This window comes from Chaetodon auriga, chromosome 22, assembly GCF_051107435.1.
Source record: "Chaetodon auriga isolate fChaAug3 chromosome 22, fChaAug3.hap1, whole genome shotgun sequence".
In the NCBI taxonomy this organism is placed as follows: Eukaryota; Metazoa; Chordata; class Actinopteri; order Chaetodontiformes; family Chaetodontidae; genus Chaetodon; species Chaetodon auriga.
The window spans coordinates 10940274-10959448 of record NC_135095.1 but is presented as its reverse complement, the minus strand read 5'-3'; the positions used below and the strand labels follow the sequence as shown (position 1 = coordinate 10959448).

The 19175-nt window shown below is 42.6% G+C and overlaps 1 protein-coding gene across 3 annotated transcripts in view; it reads right to left on the bottom strand.

Annotated features, from left to right (window-relative positions):
* ptpn12 (protein tyrosine phosphatase non-receptor type 12) overlaps nt 1-19175 on the bottom strand; it is a 43372-nt gene that overhangs the window by 13103 nt on the left and 11094 nt on the right. For all 3 annotated transcript variants that reach the window (XM_076721919.1, XM_076721917.1, XM_076721918.1), the window contains exons 2-13: nt 14661-14769; nt 13649-13725; nt 13241-13336; nt 12747-12785; nt 12143-12214; nt 11907-11966; nt 11321-11463; nt 9922-9988; nt 9724-9801; nt 7972-8070; nt 5041-5126; nt 31-211 (exon numbers count right to left, since the gene is read on the bottom strand). In XM_076721919.1, coding sequence (XP_076578034.1) covers nt 31-211; nt 5041-5126; nt 7972-8070; nt 9724-9801; nt 9922-9988; nt 11321-11463; nt 11907-11966; nt 12143-12214; nt 12747-12785; nt 13241-13336; nt 13649-13725; nt 14661-14769 — 1107 coding nt within the window. The remainder of the gene's footprint in view (nt 1-30; nt 212-5040; nt 5127-7971; nt 8071-9723; nt 9802-9921; nt 9989-11320; nt 11464-11906; nt 11967-12142; nt 12215-12746; nt 12786-13240; nt 13337-13648; nt 13726-14660; nt 14770-19175) is intronic.

Sequence of the window (19175 nt, the reverse complement as noted above, 5' to 3'; positions counted from 1 at the left end):
TCTGGATTAACATTTGCTGCAGATGCTCACCTGTGCCTGTGTGGTAGCCAGGACGTGTATGACCGGTTTGGGGTGGTAGCGGTCGTTGTCCTGCCGTACGTTGGTGACGGTGGGGAAGGCTGAAGGGGGAGACGGGGTCAGAATGGGGGGTACGGGGTGAGGCTCCGGGGGCTGGAGTATCTCCTCCTTTACATCACCTTCTGCCTGGGAACTAAAGACAGAAAGAGAGAGAGGGGAAGAGAGAGTGAGCTCAGTTAATGGCAGAAAGAGCTTTTCATTGAATGCATATTATGCACTGAGACGGACTTTTGATGTTCTTTAATCAGACATCTTCATCCCACAGAGCCCAAAATGTTACAGAGACGCTGTAATTAAGACACCAAACTCAAGGCCAGATTTGTACATTCACAGCGATAAAGACTGGGAGGGAGAAACTCTCATTTGCATGCCAAAATATTTAGCCTTTAAGCTAAATTACAAGTTGTTTGAATGTTAAAGTACAGGCCTATTTGCTTTAGATAAAAACAAACCAGTGCTGCCTTAAACTGAAGTTTTAAAAACTGTGGTTCAAATGATGAAAAGGCAAGAATTTCATCATACCGGTCAGACAACTTCCAGACATTTGGACATCCAAGTTTAAATTATTCTCTGTCTAACAAGAAATGATGAAAGTAAGATGATGAAATGAACTTTTGCTGAATTTATTTGGTACATGAGCAAAACTAAAAGGGAGTTTCTGCTCATTTTCTCAAGCTTAGAATTCTACCACTAGATGGCAGGATTTATAAAACTAACAACATGCTCAGAGCTATCTCAGATAACTAGCAGGTACTTGGAGATTAATGTGGGTTTGTGGATTCAAGGTGGACGTGAACTCATTAGTCATTATAAAACACTCATGCTTCATTGTGGGGGGTTTGTGTTAGGTTTTCAAGATCATAATTCACGAACAACACCTTCCTTACTTAATATCATAAGCAGTAATTAGGAGGTTATTGAGGGAAAACTCTGAGTTAATGGCCTAGTACTTGTAGAATATGGTCACCCAGAATACCAAGTGCTTCATAATGACTAATATGTGCACCAATGAGTGACATGTACCTCAATATAAAGCAGGGCATTCTTTTCTGTTCTATTGCATTCTTTTCTTTTCTGTGTGGCAGCTGACGTTGAGCAATGTGGGTCCACAGAAAAGAGGAAGTGTCTTGTAAAAAAAAAAGACGCATTTAATTCTCTATCATCATCATCTACCAGCACGTTCAGTGAATGTATGCGTTAGTAAAGTATAGTACAGTACTGCATAAAGAGTGACACAGTGCAGAACTGTGTGCTCTGGTAATCCGCTCATTAACTACTCATCAACACACCTATGGATAAACACAGTGTAGGTGTGTGAAGTATATACAGGATATTGAGGTTGTGTCAAAGCTAGCCACAGAAAGATGGAAAGTTACACAGTACTATAACGTTCCACTCGACAGAACATACATTTACATATGCATGCAAATATACCGACAGAAAGAAAGAAAAAATGAAGCAAGGATGTGGTGGTGCGCTGAAGCAAGAGCTACCATAGGACTGCACATGATGCTGTGAGTGTGTGAGGACACCGAGAGAAGCTCGAAGTATGGGGGATTTCCTTTTCTTGATCAACTTCGGAGCCGCAGTCAAGGCTTCCTCAAAAAGCCTCAGTGTCGCAGTAAAGCCGCCTTTGGCTGACAACATAAAGGCGTCTCTTATGGGACACTTATGGGTCATTTCTGTCCTCCAGGTTAAACATTATCTGAGCAAGAGCAATATTATTCCTTCGGAGCTCTCTTTAATGAAAATATAAATGATCCATGAGCTTTTCTTCTTCTATATCATCTTCATTGCCTGAGCAGACACAAGATATGTTTAATAATAACAACAGGGATGATTCCCACCGGTGCTGACTGTTTCCATGGGGATATGAATCATTCAGATGCATTGAGTTTATTTAGGCCCTGTGTCCCTCTGAGATAAGATAAGATGAAACTTAAATGATCCCTAAGGGCGAGCGAAGCTATTACAGGAGCAAACACTAATAATTCACAGCTAAAGAAAATAAGCGGAAGCAACGAGAATGAAGGAAATTAAGGTTACAGGATCAAATCAGAGGACACCCATGGAAAATAAAAAAAAAGTGTGCATTAAATATCACGAGGGTGTACGTCAGTGATTAGCTTTTAAAAAACAAAAATATATCTCTGTAAAATCTGCACCTGTGACTATATTTTAGTGTGTTTAAAAACAATTATTCAATGTTTATATGCTGCTTATAAAAGCTAAATGGGGGGACTTCAAGTGTTACTCAGTGTTTCTGCAGCGTGGTCAGATTTATCCTGAATTTTGTGAACGTGTAAAAGACAGGATTTCTAAGAACCTGCGACTAGTTTGACGATCGTAAACATGCTTCAAAGAGCATCATACACAACCAACCACGCACTTCAAATTCTTCCACTTTTACCCCGAAGCATAAAAACACTGTAAGCATCCACACTGCTTTGGCATGCTGGCGACACACTGACGAGCTAACCTTGGGCATGCAAACATTATGTACACATGTACAAACACACATGAACATGCATGTATGTATGTACACAATCAAAAACTTGAAATTTATGCACCAACACCACCTACACTCACATAAACGCACAAACACACACACGGCCGGAGCGCCGTGGCCTCCACACGCATGCACTCCAGAGAGAAGATGCTGCATTTTTAAATCAGAGTGTTGGAGGTGATGAAGCTTAAAGAGACGCTTCCTGGTTTCAGGTTGTGCTGAAGACAGATTCAGACAGACGACCAAGAAAAGTAGCAAACCGCACACGTTCAAACCACACAGATTTAGATCACCAGTTACACAAATGTGTGTGTCGGCTTGCCAGAGAAGATGGTTATCAATTCTTATCAATTTGCAAATATTAACAGCTTGAAATGCTAACAAGCAACGCAAAGGTGCTACAGGAGACATTCATCAGGTCCAAAATTATATATGAATTCATGAGTAACAAGCTTCCTTCATGATCTTAAATCAATAACAGCACTAAGATTTAGGATGTTTTGTAGGAGGATAGAGGTTAAATATATCTACAGCATTGGGACAGTGATCAACAGTGGTTGATTAGGATGAGAGCACTGTACTTTCCAGTCTTTTATGGATGAATCTGAATCTGAAATCAACAGCTATTATTCAAAAACGGAAAAATTCGATCAAGAAATAAGCACACGAGCAATGCCAGCTTTTGGTGCTGGACAGCTTTCAGTGTTTGAGATGCCACAGACAGGATGTGAGTCTTCAGGGTGTGGCTGTGTATGTGTATGTATGTAAAAGCCATGACTCAGTGGCTGTGACCTTGATGCCAGCCTCACTGGAGCTCCAGCAGAATGCTTCGTTCTCCAACACACGCGACAGAAACATTTCCCACACACACACTTAAACTCATGAAGTGACCCAGGGGGAGTGTGGCCGGCAGAATGTGGACTATGTTGGTAAAAATAGCTCTCACCATCACTAGAATACTCTCAGGCTTAAACTAGGCCTTGACATTTTTTTCTTTAGGAAACTGAGGGATGACGCAAAGAAGGAAAGACGCATACCGAGTGTGAGATTTCAGAGTCAAACACAGGGAGAAACCCACATGCTCCTTACAGCCGGGGTCTGTCCCACTTCCAGGAAAGCTTCTTATTTTGGCAACAGATCAAATTTGGATGTTTTACGTGGAGCAGGAAAGAAACTTTTCAGTAAACAGATCACGTGCAGCTACATCCCAAAACTAGGACCTCTGAAAAATGTTTGCTTTCCCATCAATCCAGCTGGCGCAGCAGACGAATTAAGCACAGGGAGAGCACGTTAATTTTAGCAGCAAGAGAACACAACAAAGGTCACGTTGGCTCTGATACATGATTTTCTTCTATTGTTACAAAGGTTTAAAGCTGGGTATCACATTAAAATGAAGCTTCGTCCAGAGTAAAGAAAGAAAAGGTATAAAAGAAGACAGAGCAAACGGTTCACACGCGGACACTCAAAACGCCGTCAAACTGGACATTTTTAGACAATGCTTCTAGCAACAGGTAATTAAGTGAAACAGTCTCCAGGCAACAAGACGTCCTCCGTGACATTAAAGCAACAGTACCGAGGCAACTCTATGAGCCTCTATCTTGCTGGCTTGTTTAAAAAGTTGTACGTATGGCTGCACTAACAGCCTCCTGTGGATAAATCATAAGAAGCCGGACAGAGGGACTGAGGATGAAGTGGAGGAGAGAAAGTGGAGCACAACCCCTGCTGGGCACATGCAGCAAAATGGGAGAGGAGAGGGAGCAGAGAGGGGAAGAGAAGCAAGACGAGAGATGAGAAAGAGGGGGGCATCTTGAGTATGTATTTATGTATATAACAGATACAAGATTGTGTCTGTTTGAAACCATATGCCTCCAAGTGTGGAAAAAGCATGCATTTGTTCTCAAGGAACATGAAAGATACAGCGGTTCTACTTCAGCTCGCCCTCGGGTTGTGGTAAATGCAACACTGTGAAATGTTGCAGAGTGTTGGTAAGTGTTGCAAAATGATCTATAAATACAGCTCCTCCTCAGGCCACAACAGTTTGCTAACAGCCAAACAGAAGTTAACTTCGGGAAAGTGGAGGCCGGGCGCATCTGTGGGCCGACGGGGAACTGATGTGTCAGAAAGCTGCGGTTCGTTTGAGGTGAAAAACGACGCCTGCTGCTCCTGTTCGGTCAGTCTACTATGTTTTCATTCTGCGCTTCATACAAACTGTTGTGCAGTGATTTTCTTTCTTTTCTTTTTTTTTTTTTTTGTTTGCGTCCCTCCTACAGAACATGACGCCTACTGCGTGCAGTGACGGGCTACTTCACACCTACTGCTCACTTCTGCATGAGCCTGTTCATTCATCCGTGTGGACGGTCTTCAGGGTATGAAGAGCGGGTTATTTCGCTCCTCAGCTGCATCTATTGTTCAAGTTTTGACTGTGAAAAGCCAAAACATAAAATACGCCTTACCTGCGTATGCGCGGAGGTTTTGGAGGTGGTGTGTCCCATCTCTCATCGTCTGGCTGGTTTCCTCGTTTATCTGGACTGCTTTCATCCTGGACAATTAACACACACAAACAAAAATATATACACACACACATTTTTGAGTTTAATGTTTAACTCAGGGTTTCGTACACAGGGAGCAGGTGCTGCTATGCTGCTCAGCTCAGCCAAGTGAAAAAGAAATTGCATTACAGAAATGACAAAGAGGTAGTTTAGAAACAGTGTGTCCATTACAAAATGTGTCCTCCAGACAGCAAGCTTATGTTTCAACTGTAGAAGATCCCACTCAGGGCAAATATTGGTCACAATTCTTCAATAACTAAGGGTTTGAAAAAGGAAATAATGTTTGCTTGGGTTACATATTCATGTAAAGCTCATGCACATGTTGTTATCTGATTTGGTCAGGCTCTACTGCTCAGCACTCTGAAGTAATGACATGTATAAAACAGTCTGCATGCAGCATATGAAACCATGTTCTCATGGGCAGAACAGCCTTTGCATCACCTAAAAGTAGCTTCACATCTGGCTCCTCTGAAGTGTTTTCGCCCAGACCTGTGACTTCCTAATACACTGTTACTCATTAGTGCGTTTCACTTCCACAGTTTTAAGAAAACACGGTTAAACAAGTTGTTTGAAGAAACTTGGGCTTGAAACCACTGAGGGGACACACCTGAGCTGCAGTGGGTGTGCTGGTATTTTCAACCTAATAGCATTCAAAATGTGATTTTGTCACACATGTACTGCAGGCCTAAGAACTTAATGTGTTTCTGTGTATGCATGCATAACTGGGAGACATATAAGGACATGTTCTAGCTGGAGCTGACCTTTGTAATTGTCAAATCATCTCCATGACGTCAATATACTGATTATTAGTCTTGTTTTTGAAATAGACTTCATTACACACAAGCCAATTTCAGTGCACACTGTAGTTTTGATTTGATTACTGTTAAAATGTAAAGCACCTCTCTCTTGTACTTCTCTCTTCTAACTCTCTCTCCTCTCACCTACATGTGTCTGCATCAGAGAAAAGTTGCTCCAAAATTGCCTCACTGAAGGATCAAAATGGTTTCTGAAAGAAGCCCTCCTCCTCCTGACTAACGCTCTCCTTCCTCCTCTCAGCTCTCGTCTTCCTCCTCCTCCCCTCTCTTCCCCCGTGACTCATTAATTTGACTCTCTCTCCACTCTGATAATGAGAAGATGACGGGACGACTTCAGTCGTCATGAACTCAAAGACAGAGGGGCAAACCAGGACGCTTCGTCTCTGGGCATCTTGTGTGAACTTCAGCACATCCAGTGCACATGAAGTAAAGATCCCATCACATCCCATTTGGCTGTGTACGTGTGTCCATGTGTGTTGCAAGAGTCACTTTGGTAGGAAAACTTCCCCCAAACAATGGCGCCTGCGTGTGAGCAGAAAAACGTGTGTGGGATGTGTGCATGTGTAGGCTTATTGTTCGTACTGCCATTGAGAGCACCTATGTGGGTGTTTTAGTCACTAACAATGGCTGACTGGACATGAGTCAATGTGTGTATGGACTGAGTCAGTGCAGCGCACTGATAATGATTTGCTGACCCAGTGTGTGTATGTGCGGTGTACTCTTGTACTCCTGTAACTTTGTTAGATAATCGGTAGCAACAAACTTGTGCTGGAGTTGTCATCTTCATCCATAAATGTCACTTCTCCTCTTGACAAATGATTATTAGCAAAAATTTCTAAAATTGTGGTACAGCACAGTACAGTACAGCACAGCACAGTGGACTAAGCTGTCCCCATTCTAGAGATAGTGAAAGGCATTTTAGGGTTTTAGGTAAGAGGTTAGAAAGTGTGTCAGTCTTCTCTAATGTAAACATGGTTGCATGTGTTCGTGTGAAACTCTTGCAAGGGTCTCCCTTTCCGAACGGATGTCTATTCTCAGACTCAACGTGCATAATGGGAGAGGGATGATGTCACCAGAGCTTCCTAAGCAGGAAGTGAACTCCTGGTTCGCCGCCAATGCACTCTCCCACCGTCCCTCTGTGTCCTCTGTGTCTTTAGGTTCGTCAGCGTGGCACACTGTCTCATTGATCCTTCTTTCCTCTGGCTTCTCATCTTCACATATCTACTGTACACAGCAGTGTTGGGGAGTAACCTAGTTAAACTACATTTTCCAGCAGGCGTGGGGTAGAGTAGCTACTTTTCAAAATCGCGTTAGATTAAAAAGCTCACAAACTGCTGAAATGTTGCTAAAAGTAGCTGCCCTCAGGCTGCTACATAATGATGAGGGATGGATGGGAGCTATGGATCAGTGATTTCTGGAGTCATTTTTTCCTGTGCCTGCCTGCAATGTTCCAACACCAGATTGGATTTCAAAGAACCTTAAATGCATTACTTTAGAGATAAGCCACTGATTTGTCACTGCTTCTTAGTTGTTCCCAACATGTTGCTTTTGTCATTGGGGGAAACCTTTTGGTTTTGGTTGGACTTCTGGTGCAATGAGACAAGGAACAGGGACAATTAAGGACAGTTCGTATGTGGTGTGTCTGTTGATGCGTGTGTGTTTGTGGGCACTGGGGGACAACAGTGTGAAGTAAACTAGAATGAGGGCAGTGGTGACTGACAGAGCAAAGCTTTGTTTTCTAGCTCTTTTAACTAGGTCTAACTGTTGCAGTCCTCTGAGACTACCGTGTGGAGGAGAGACCTCTCTCTCTCTCTTTGGCACAAACTCTGTAACTGTCTGTGTTAAGTTTTCTGAAGGCCTCTCTTCCCCTCATCTATTCCTCCTACCCTCTCCCTCCCCTGTGACTAATTATTTGTGTTTTTTTTCCCACTCCGAGTGCGTTACTCAGCGACATCCTGTCTTTCTTGAACACCAGACAGCATGCACAATGTGTGCATGTGTGTGTGTGTGTGTGTCGTACCATGCCATCGTGTATCTGCGTGTTGGTAGGGCTCTCCAGTAGCTGCAGCTGTTTCTCAAAGAGCTGAGCGATCGCTTTATGAACTAACTCATACTGCTCCTGGTGAGAGAAAAGACAGAGAGGAGAAATGAAGCAGAAGGAGAAGAGAGAAAAAGCCAACAAAGGGATTCAGCAAATTATTCTGAAAATAAAAACATTCAACGCTCAAAAAAATCCATTTACAAGGCTATGAAATGCAACCTGTGTGAAGACAATGGAAGGACCTTCACTGATGCACACTGATTTCATCTCTTTACTTTCCCGGTGAGGCAGTAAAGTGTGTTGCACCACATCTCCACAAATGACATTACAGTTACTGGCTTCCAGCAGAACTCTGGTCTGAGACATTACATGCAAACGTGTCAGTGTGCGTCAAGACTATTCTACTATTTATCTAACAGGGCTCATTTCCCCCCTTAGTTAGTCAACACATGTGCGTGGGAGGGAGCAACATAAATAAGGGACAAAATGGCAAAGGATACTGGGAGCTTTGTTAAGCTGAGGAGCTCCTGTTATTTTGAATGTATCTCACTTCCAGGTGCAAATATGGCTGGAAAATGTTTGTCAGCTACAGCGAACTCCACAAAAAACATGCAAACACACGTCAAAAATGTGGCAAAACAACCTGAACCAGTTACAAATAATGGCGGGAATGTGCCAACTTCTGCAAAACAGACTGGAGAGACTTGACACGGGCTGTGTGATGGACAAAACGCTGCTATAACAGAAGACAGATTCTTTTTTTAGGTTACTTCCCGAGTACCGCTGATTTACACCAGAAAGACACAAACACTAACAAATCACTGAGGCTGCGCTCACGCCCAACCCTCGTGTGTTTCAGCATGCGTCAATGTGCATCAGCATGTGAGCACACGGATTTTCCACGATCAATCAGACAGTCAAAAGCTGTTAAATTTGCAGTCTGCTGTGTTTGTATCCTCCTTCTTCCAATTTTATGAATGCACTTATTGTAAGTGGAATACTGATCCCACAGGAATCCCCGTTGTAATATTGCTGCACAATACACCTCTTTCTCATCCTGTCTCTTCCTGTTTTTCATGACATGCAGTCTAATAATACTAATAATGCTTCTCATCACTTTTTGTTTGTGAGCTTTATGTGACACGAGAGAGCAGAAATAAATCTAAATATTCACATTAGAAGCATGAAAGCGCTGCATGAATTTGATTTCCCCACATGGGTCCACAAAGTGCTGATGACGCAAGATGGAAATCGTCACCTGTCATCCTGTGTGACTTCCTGTTTGCTCCTCTTGGTTTGTTTGTTGTGTTTTAGTTCTGGTCATAGTCACACTTTCTTTTTTCAATCTATCATTTTTTCCCTCAGTCCAGAAGACCAAATGAGCCTGGACTACAGATTCAAGTATGTGTTCTGCAGGACGCAGCGAGTTATGAAATGCTTTTCATGCAGCATATGTAAGGACCTTGCAGGTTTAGGGTCAGTATTACTTAAACCTACTTACTTCATTTCCAAAACCACCTCTGGGGGAAGGAACTTAGTGTTCTCTCTCTTTTTCTCACTGTTTCAAAAACAATCTTTTTCATAATTTGCCTGAAAACTAGAGAAATATCACTTTATGTAAACTTCAGCTCCTGTTGCATTTCAGTTAGCGTCATCACACTTCAGAGCAGTGTGAATGAAAAGCACTGCTCTGTGTGCAAAAGAAAAGAAGAATAAAAAGGAAACACAAACCTTGGTCTGAACAGCAGAGTGTCGTTGCGTCCTCATCTCTTGGATCAACCGAAACACATTAAAATCTTCTGGTATTTTCTTTCAAAGCACACAACACAACAAAGGCGTTAATTGTCACTTGAATCTTGTCATTTAGGATGTAAATGTGCGTACAGGTATGTTTTAGGTACGTGAGGGAGCGTGTGCGTGTTCACATACCCCAGCTTTGAGGAGGTTCCATGTGTAGTCGATAGCACAGATAGCACCTGTTCTCCCACAGCCTGCACTGTACAATCACAGTCGTACAGATTAGAGATGCACATGCATGAAGACGCACACTTCTTCAACAAAAATCAGCTCTGGATTTCTACTCTTGAGGGGACAAACACTCAACCACATGTGTGTTTGTAAGTAACAACACCCCATCCAGACAGGATGGAGACAGGAGCTATGCAAGCGCTGAGATTATGTGGCATCACGTCTGACACATCAATTCATAAAACTTTATCTCATGCTGTCAGAGAGCCTCTGCTACTCTAACAAGCACAGTTTCTCCACACACATACAGGACGGCGCACATCCACCCACGCAAGGCATCCTTACAGACGCAGAGACACAGCTTTAAGTCCTGCTGTGTAACAGAGGAACCAGGAAATGTCCTCAGGCTGCTCATTATACCTGATTACACACACATGGAGACGGTGTGTGTGTGCTGTGTGTAAACCCATGCATGTGTGCAGCAGAGGATCCGAATCTACAGCCTCATAAGTCAGTGTGTTGTTTGTTTTCTTGTTAACTACTTCACCATTTTAAGTCCTTTATTGGAGGTAATGGTGCAGTCATCTCTGAGACAAATAACAGTTAAATTCTCAGCCTACAGCAATCTAATCTAATTACTATAGCTGTAATTAGATGAGTTATATTATGATATAGCTGCTGAAGCAGACCACTGTAAACCAATCTGGAGCTGTCACAGATGCCACTTTCCTCAGAGTGAATAAATTCTACCCAGCGGGTCCATGACCACGGTACTTTAGGGAAAAGGAACAAGATTTGAGGTGGCAATGTTGTTGCTAACTAGCTTACCCATGAATCTTAGCTCTGTGTCAGTTAAAAAGGCATTTTTCTCTTTTTCACTTCGCAAGATTTGTCAAGTGTAACAACAAAATGTTAAACAAAACAAATCGACCAAATCTATATTAAAAAAAAAAAAAAAAAAAAAAAAGGAAGCCGGATCTGAAATGTGAAATCTAGCTTTTGCCAGGAGTAGATGTGCATTTGCATGTTGGGTTTAGCGCAACATTTCTCTGCTGTGTTGAAACTTGACTTCAAAACACACAAACCCATGCCGGCCACCTGTTGCACATTCTTACTGCCTCCTCACAGAGAACCACCGGCAATCTCATGAATCATTCAACTCATTCAAGAGCAAAAGTAAGAGAAGAATGTGTCTCTGAATCCATTTTGTGCATACACTGTTTTAGTATATTATTTCATTACTTGATCTCTCACATCTGCAGTCTTTTTTCTTTTTTTTTGTTTTTAAACGTTGCCTCAGTTACCATGCATGCATTCATGGGTGGACTGTCTCTGCACAGTATGTCTATACTGTACCTACCTGCAGTGCACACATATGGGGACATCATCATTCTCTTGGTATTCCCTCATTAGTCCGATCATATCCAGTATGGAGTCAAATGATGAGGGGACATCATGATCTGGCCAGTTCATATAATGGAACTGTGTTATCCTCCGAGTTTCCTGCAGGGAGACACACGGGAGGACATCTTTAAAAGGTGGAGGGTCAATGGAGGGTTGGCAGATTGAATCAGAAGGCCAAGAGGAGAAAGTGAACATGTGGGCAATATTTTAATGCGATCATTTCAAATTTCAGTGGATTTGTATGTTTTTTTTTCCTGATAGAATGTATTAAAATGGAACAGCATACATTTGCCATTGTGTGCGATATATCAATATCAGGAAACTACCACTATTAATCTTACAAATTGATTTTTCAACGACTCCCAAAGAGTAGCCGAGTAGTCAATTAATCAAAGGGGATGTGTCATAATTTTCTCACCCAGCAACAATGATTAATTCTCATCTCAAGGTCTCAGCTACAGCCAGTAAAAGGTTCAATAATGTGGGCTTTTAAGGATAAAATAAAGTTTTAAGAACAGACTGAGCGATAAGTCAGAACTTACATTGTCATACTCCACCGTCAAAGTCCTGATAAAGTAGTCTGTTCTGGCCTGCTCGGATTCCTAGAAAACGGGGACAGGCAGAACATTTACACAATCCTCCACTAAAATGGTCATTAGAACAAAATGTAAGAAATGCAGGAGCCCAGAAAACAAGACCCCCCCCCCCCCCCCCCCCCATTCCCCTTATACACTCTTTGCACACACACAGCTGTGATATCAGAGATTTGTCTACTTACACAGGAGATTCTGAAAGGGCCAAAACTTACGGGCTCCTCCCCAAACAGCGGGTAATACCGCTCACACTTTTTCTAAACAGAGACAAACAGGAGTTAACTTTGGCTGAGAACAAAATACCAGACAAATACCACAGCTTCCTCTGCGCGCACACTGTCTGCCTTGAAATAAGACATTAACGTGACACGTGGAACATCGACAATGACGTTTACAGAAAAAGACACTTTATATACCCGCATGTGCAAAACACACATTCGTGGGCCCATATACGCAAGTTATCCGAGTCAAGACTCAAGATGTTAGCAGACTTAGACAGGCAAGAAAAATACATAAAATACCAGGAATACCTCTGTCAAAGCTGGACAAACACCTAAATTTGTCACTTTAAATGTCAGACTAAAGAATCAGGGGAAAAAAATATTTGACTTCTACTCTTTTACTTGACTGAACAAAACGTTTTCTAGACATTCAAACTGACAAACAGGCCGACGGGACAGAGGCCATAATGAAGCACAGATGTGAGCACATACACATACGTACACTTGCATGCATGCACTGGCACAAGCACTCAAACACACACGAGGGGATTAAATACGACGGCCTTACCCTTCCCATCTCAAACTCTCGACAAGCCATTACAATAACCTGCAGAGACACAAACAGGAAGGATCACAATCAATATTTACACGCAGCCTCTCAAAGCTAACTCTGACATCTCCAAATACACTCATTCCTATATGCTCTATTTGTGTGGCGCTGTAGAGACTCAGAGGACTACCCTGCAGAGTACGAAAACTTTCATTGAAAATGGTTTCACACGCCTCACTTTCACATCGATTTGCCATTATTCTGTTTGATCCTGCAGGGGTAATTATCAAAGCTGAAACCTCAAGCTTATAAGAGTTCTGGCTCAACACATCTGTCCATCTGGTTCAAGCATAAGCGCTCCCCATATGGCTCTTTATACCTGACAACCACATTAAATATTCATTCAATTACTTTAATTATTACACCCACTTCTGTTTAAAAAAAACTCACTAAGTAACAGCTTTCTATATCCATTTTAGCGCTCTATCAAAGCATCAATGAGCCGTACTCACAGCTACATTGTACTCCCAGTTCATCCTCCAGAAGTCGATGACAGTGTTCGGCAGTGGGCCCTGAGTTGCAATATAGGCCTCTGGGCCATCCATACCCTGACAGGAGAGATGGGGAGAAAACAAGATCACAAATCTGTGGAGTCAGATCAGTCCCAGTATTAACAAACGCACACAGACAGGTTCACATTTGTATCTCAGGATTAAAGTATGAGTGGACTCTCTGCACAAAAATGTTTTTCAGTCCGCGCATAAATTGAAAAGAAATCAACAAAAAAAAAAGAAGGTTCACTAAAGAATTTCTGATGCACACACAAACAGCTCTCGTTTTAAATAAATGTTGCAGAACTTTACACCATGTAAATTTTCCCTGTGGAACAACAAAGCAAAGGAACTTCAGCTGCTATTTACCTTGATGAAGTTAGCATTGACGTAATCTGTGTCCTGATTGGTCGTTTTTAATGCCAGCTTAACCCTGCTGTGATCAACTGGGGGGAAAGCAGGAGAGAGAAATATTTACTTTGATGCATTTTAAAGAGTTTCTTCTCGGAGACACAGATGGAGAAACAAAATAAGTGTACCTACAATCCTGAATAGACAGGAAGATGGACAGAATGGATACAGAGAAAAACGAAGAGGGGGGCAAACAAGGACAAACGAGAGAGAAATGGGATGTAAAGAGGTCAATGCACACACAGCAATATCCTCTTTCCTAAATATGTATATGCGTGAGTACACATATGTTACATATATCAGCAGCTCATTCACTAAAAGCCTTAATAAATTAATGAATGAATGAATGGATGGATGGATGGACGGATGGATGGACAGAGGAGAAAAAGAGGATAAAAAAAGTAGGACAGATGTTGGGTCACGAAGGCTGCCCCTGGGGTCATTAAGTACAGAGAGCTCTGTGTGTATGTGAGACACAAACCATTGCATGACCTGTTACAACACACCGTCTGTCTCTACCCAGCATCCTCTGCTTTACTGTTTAATCTTTAACCAAGTAGTCTGAAGAAATTCTGCCTTCAACTAAACGATGGAGGGTGGTATGGTTTAAAAAGGATGGCAGTGTAGCTTCTGTTTGCATCTGAAGTTCAAAATGATAAAGATAGCTCTAGCCTGGTTTAAAGCGCAACATGAAATAAAATATGCCATCGTCAGCATAAAACTGGCGACTACATCCCTCTAACAGGTCAGACAGATCAGTGTTTATTCGTGTGGCTTTGTAGAAACAGCACGTCTGCATAGCTAATATCATTAACGACGGCTCCATTAAATTTAAGTTTGAAAGGACGCCATTAAAGTGAGCAAGCACGCGCATCTAAATGTTATGCCGCCATTATTTATGTTGTTGGATACACGTGTGTTTGATAAGTGAGAAAAAGACCACTGATCTGTGTAATGAGCCTGGACTTACATGGCAGTATATCTTTATATCTGTTCTTCTTGACATTCTCCTCCCTCTCTCCGACGTTGGTGGGGTAGATCTTCTCCGTCCGGTATTTAGTTGATAACCGGCGTAACCGCTGGAATAAACAACATGACAGGAGAGATGTTTATGTAAGCATTTAAGTATAAATGGACCTACAAACAGAGGAAAAGCAACATGGGTTACACTCGTAATGGGAGTACTTTCCTTAGACAGCACACAGGGAAAATTAAGCTTTTTTAAAATCACATATTTACTCACATCCACGCAGGTAGCAGCGGTTTAAACTCTTCTGACACACACACACATTACTCATCCTTCAGCATTCACACCACTACTAATTCAACGGCACCCCACTCACACACTGTTCCTCTTTGCAAGTTAAGTGTGGCCAAATCTAATAGAAGCTGACACTGATGAAGACACATTCAGTTAATGGGAAGAGAGCAATTACAACGTCTTCTGTTTGACAGCAGGTTAAAGCTCAGCTAGCAGTCCTCAGACACTGAGGACTGGATTCACGACTCGCTGTGGTCTTGAGTGCCACTGCGAAACTTTTAAAGGAACTCCAAAAAGAGCAGTGAGACTTTTGTGGCATAAAAAAGCTCCCGCTGCTCGACTCTGATAGCATTCACATGATATCGCCCTCAAAAGCCTTATTTTTTCATTCTCTCAGTTGGTTCAATCACTTTCCTCACCCTTTCTGAGACAGTGAGTAAATTAGGCATCACTCCACTTTTTCTGCCTCTCTAACACCCCCTTTCTCTCTCACTGACTCTGAGAAAGTCAGCGTGGGCGTTCGGGCTGCTGGAGCCTGGTGTGAAAAATGGTCCCACCTCTTCTCTCTGGCACTGACTGCAGGCTTTCCTCGCGTTACTGTGACAGGGACAAATACTGTACATCCTGATTTCCTGAGACTCTCAAACCTCAACACTTTTCTTCCTGTCCCCGTTTCTCTTTTCACTCCTGTCATAACATCACTTCCGTGCTGCTGCGGAGACATTTACAACAACCGAAAGCCTTCTTTTTGATCCAAGCCTCCGGTAGTTTCATAAACTGATGAGCTAAATACACCGCTGATGCACACACACGTAAACAGTTTACACTAGCGGCACCCTAAAGCCATAATGAGCTTTTCGCCATTCATTTCGCATCACTCGTCTTTGTGAAACACATCAACAGACAGAAACCGAGGGAGAGGAAACAAGGGAGAGAAAAGGAGGTGCATGCAGAGATTGTGGGCGGTAACACAGATGTGCTTGTGTGTGTTCATTTGTGTCTGTCCGTCTGTCTGTGTGTGTGTGTGTGTGTGTGTGTGTGTGTGTGTGTGTGTGTGTGTGTGTGTGTGTGTGTGTGTGTGGTAATAGCATTAGAGCTCCTCCGGCCTCATGTGAATTACATTTCCAACGGAGGTCTGCTTCTGTGCTGGGCCAGAGCCCAGGAACACACACACACACACACACACACACACACACACACACACACACACGCACACGCACACGCACACGCACACGCACACGCACACGCACACGCACACTTAAGACACACAATGAGCACAGAAGGCAGCCAATAGTGACTTGTGATGGTTTGTGATTTCCCCCCAACCCACAAAACACATTATGTGGAAACAAACATGGACACAATTGTGCCCTCTAACACTGTAATGATGATAAGCATTTTCCCTTTATAGCCTCTTTCACTTCACTTACAGCAAACTGGGGAAGTACAAGTCAATTTTCCCATTAAAGCTTATGCATTTTGACATTTTGCAGCACCTCATCAATGATTAGTTTTGGCCCCACATCGCTTTTTTTTAATCTATACAAGACAGACTATGTTGGCTACCAGTTAGGAAAAGATTTCTTGTTTTTACAAGGGCACAATTTGTATAATTACGAGGCCAAATCTCAAGAGATTAGCCACAGAAATAAACCCTAGAAAATAACGACATCACTACCTTGCTTTTCAGCACTTGTAATTCCAGGTTTACCCCTCCCTCTCTCAATTCCAACACTTACAGAGTTAAACAAATGCCTCTTGTTTGTGGAAGAATCATGCTGTAGTATATTTTTAGGAGTATGTCACAACTGTCCAAATTACCAACAGATTGCAGAGCACAATGGCTGCTTGAAGAATAAAACTGTGACGTGCTCAACGCATATGGAAGCAGTTGACACAAGGAGATTAGTATTTGTGTCAATAAATGCATCCGTTCAACCCTGTGGTTGTAGTTAAGTATAGGGGCTACACTGTCATACTATTTTAAGACATCCGAGTGAGTTGTATGCAAACAACCAAGCATTCCATTTTAAGCACTGAATAACTGAATGGATGGGTGTGTTTTGCCATTAACTTCAATGAGGGCAAGCGATGTCTGACATTTGGTGTAATAGCAGAAATGTGGATGTGACACTCCTGGGAGGCTGTGGTGAACAGATATTTTGCATACAGCAGTTCAAAATGTCTAATAACACTCTTCAACTACCATTTATAGTAAATTCAACCACTCAGTCATTTATCTAACAAATATATCTACGGAAAATGTAATTATTGATAATGAACATAGACCTCACACATGTACACTGTATTCAAATTTCAGCTTTTATAATTTCATACATCATTACAAATAAGAAAAAACTTGGATGGAGACCCGGCTACTGTGTGTCTCGCCATTTTTCTCTTACTTTCCATTGTCCCACAGATGGACCCTGTTTCTAATTACTCTTACTTCCTCTGTCTGTTACGTAAAACACACACACACACACACACACACACACACACACACACACACTAAAAAAACCATGTATAAGCATGTGTGTGCACTCTCACAAATAATGAACAAGCCTGGAGGATGCAAAAGAAAGAAAGAGGAGGGAGAGAGGGTCCTCGCCTGCTGCTCTGTACCTCCGCTAAACAAACCGACGAGAGGTGGAGTGGAAGGCAAAGAGAAAGAGAGGAAAGACGTGGAGGAGAGGACATGTTTGTGTGTGAAGAACGGGGGGAAAAAAGCAAAGGGGAGAGAGAAAGGGGGAGCGCAGGAAGGAGGGAGAGCCAAGGCTTTTAAGAGGCTCTTGGTAACTAAGCTAATGGGTTCTTTTATTCCTTGTTTCTGTCGTTCATTCACACGCTCCCATTACACACTCTGTCGCTTCGTACTAGCTTCTGTCCTGAAGCGTGGGGGGGGGGGCGCATCCTCGTTTCTATCATTACTCAAGTGTACTCCTCCTTTCAATTCTTATTTGTTATACAACAGTTAGCAGTTTAGCAAAAACTGCAAAACAAGCGGTGGAGCAACTTTGAAAGAATTTGATGTCTCCATGTTGCTTGTTTTGTGTGACAGTCAAAAGATCAGTTGGTGAGTGTGTTAGGCACAAAAGCACAGGTACAAAACATGACAGGAAACACACCTCTGCACAGGAAAGGGAAGTGACTAAAACACTAGAAAACTCTCAAAAGGTTTTCTACAGATTCCACACATGTAAAGACAAGAATGCACTGAACCCACCTACGCTGCACTGTTGTGGTCTTGTCTAAAAAATGTGTGAAGTGTATTACTCAGAGTTTAACAGCTGATGGACAGCAGTTAGTCGATGGTGCCAAAGTTCAACCAGTTTTCACTTTTCGAACACACTGAGTTGCTGCATTTTCATGCGCCACACTCACATCCATCTACACTGCCTTTCTTGAATTACACTGGATTTTATCTGCTTTGTATCACAACTGACACTTTACAGTACCTCACTCCAGTGCTTTTATATCTCTTTTGGCATCAGAATTACAAATGATAAAAATAACAAAGTCTTTCTCACATTGCTCTCGTTCTTTCCACACTCTATTTCTACCTTTCTATTCCCTTCTGCTCCTTCCTTCCTATCAGTCAGGGGAGTAAAACAGCATGACTGAGTCCGCCAGTTTCCTGTGAACCCTCCACTTCCACTGCCACACAGATGCACACAGGGCGGTGCCCCCTTAAAGCCCAGTGCCGACTTCACAGACCCCCTTAAGGGTGCGACCGTGTCATGTGTGATCACAAACACATTTCTTCACAATGACTTGGCCTGAAATGACTCGAGGATGCCAGGGCAGTAACTGGGCAGAGAGAGAGACAGATGGAGAGACAGTGAAAAGGAAGATTAGGAAAAAGAGAATTAAAAATGCCAACAGGGTTAGAAAGAGCGCTAGAGAGGTAGACGTGGGTAAAGAGAGGTAGAATGAGAGATGTAGTTGTTAGTGGGTCTAACCTACTTTCTGTCTCCTGGCTGAATAAGTCAGCATCGCTGTACTTCCCTGGCACACTGAATAATTCACACACATACACACAAACACACACATAGAGAAACACATTCTCTTTCTTGAACTCAGTGGCGAGCACTGATTGGCAGAAAATATGCTCTTCCTGCAGAAGCAGTGGGAAAAAAAGGTTTTTGCGTGTGTGTGTGTGGCCAGGAAGTGGGGGTGTCAAGCGCAAGTGGCAGAGAGGCTGCTCTGTCGGTCACCTCCATG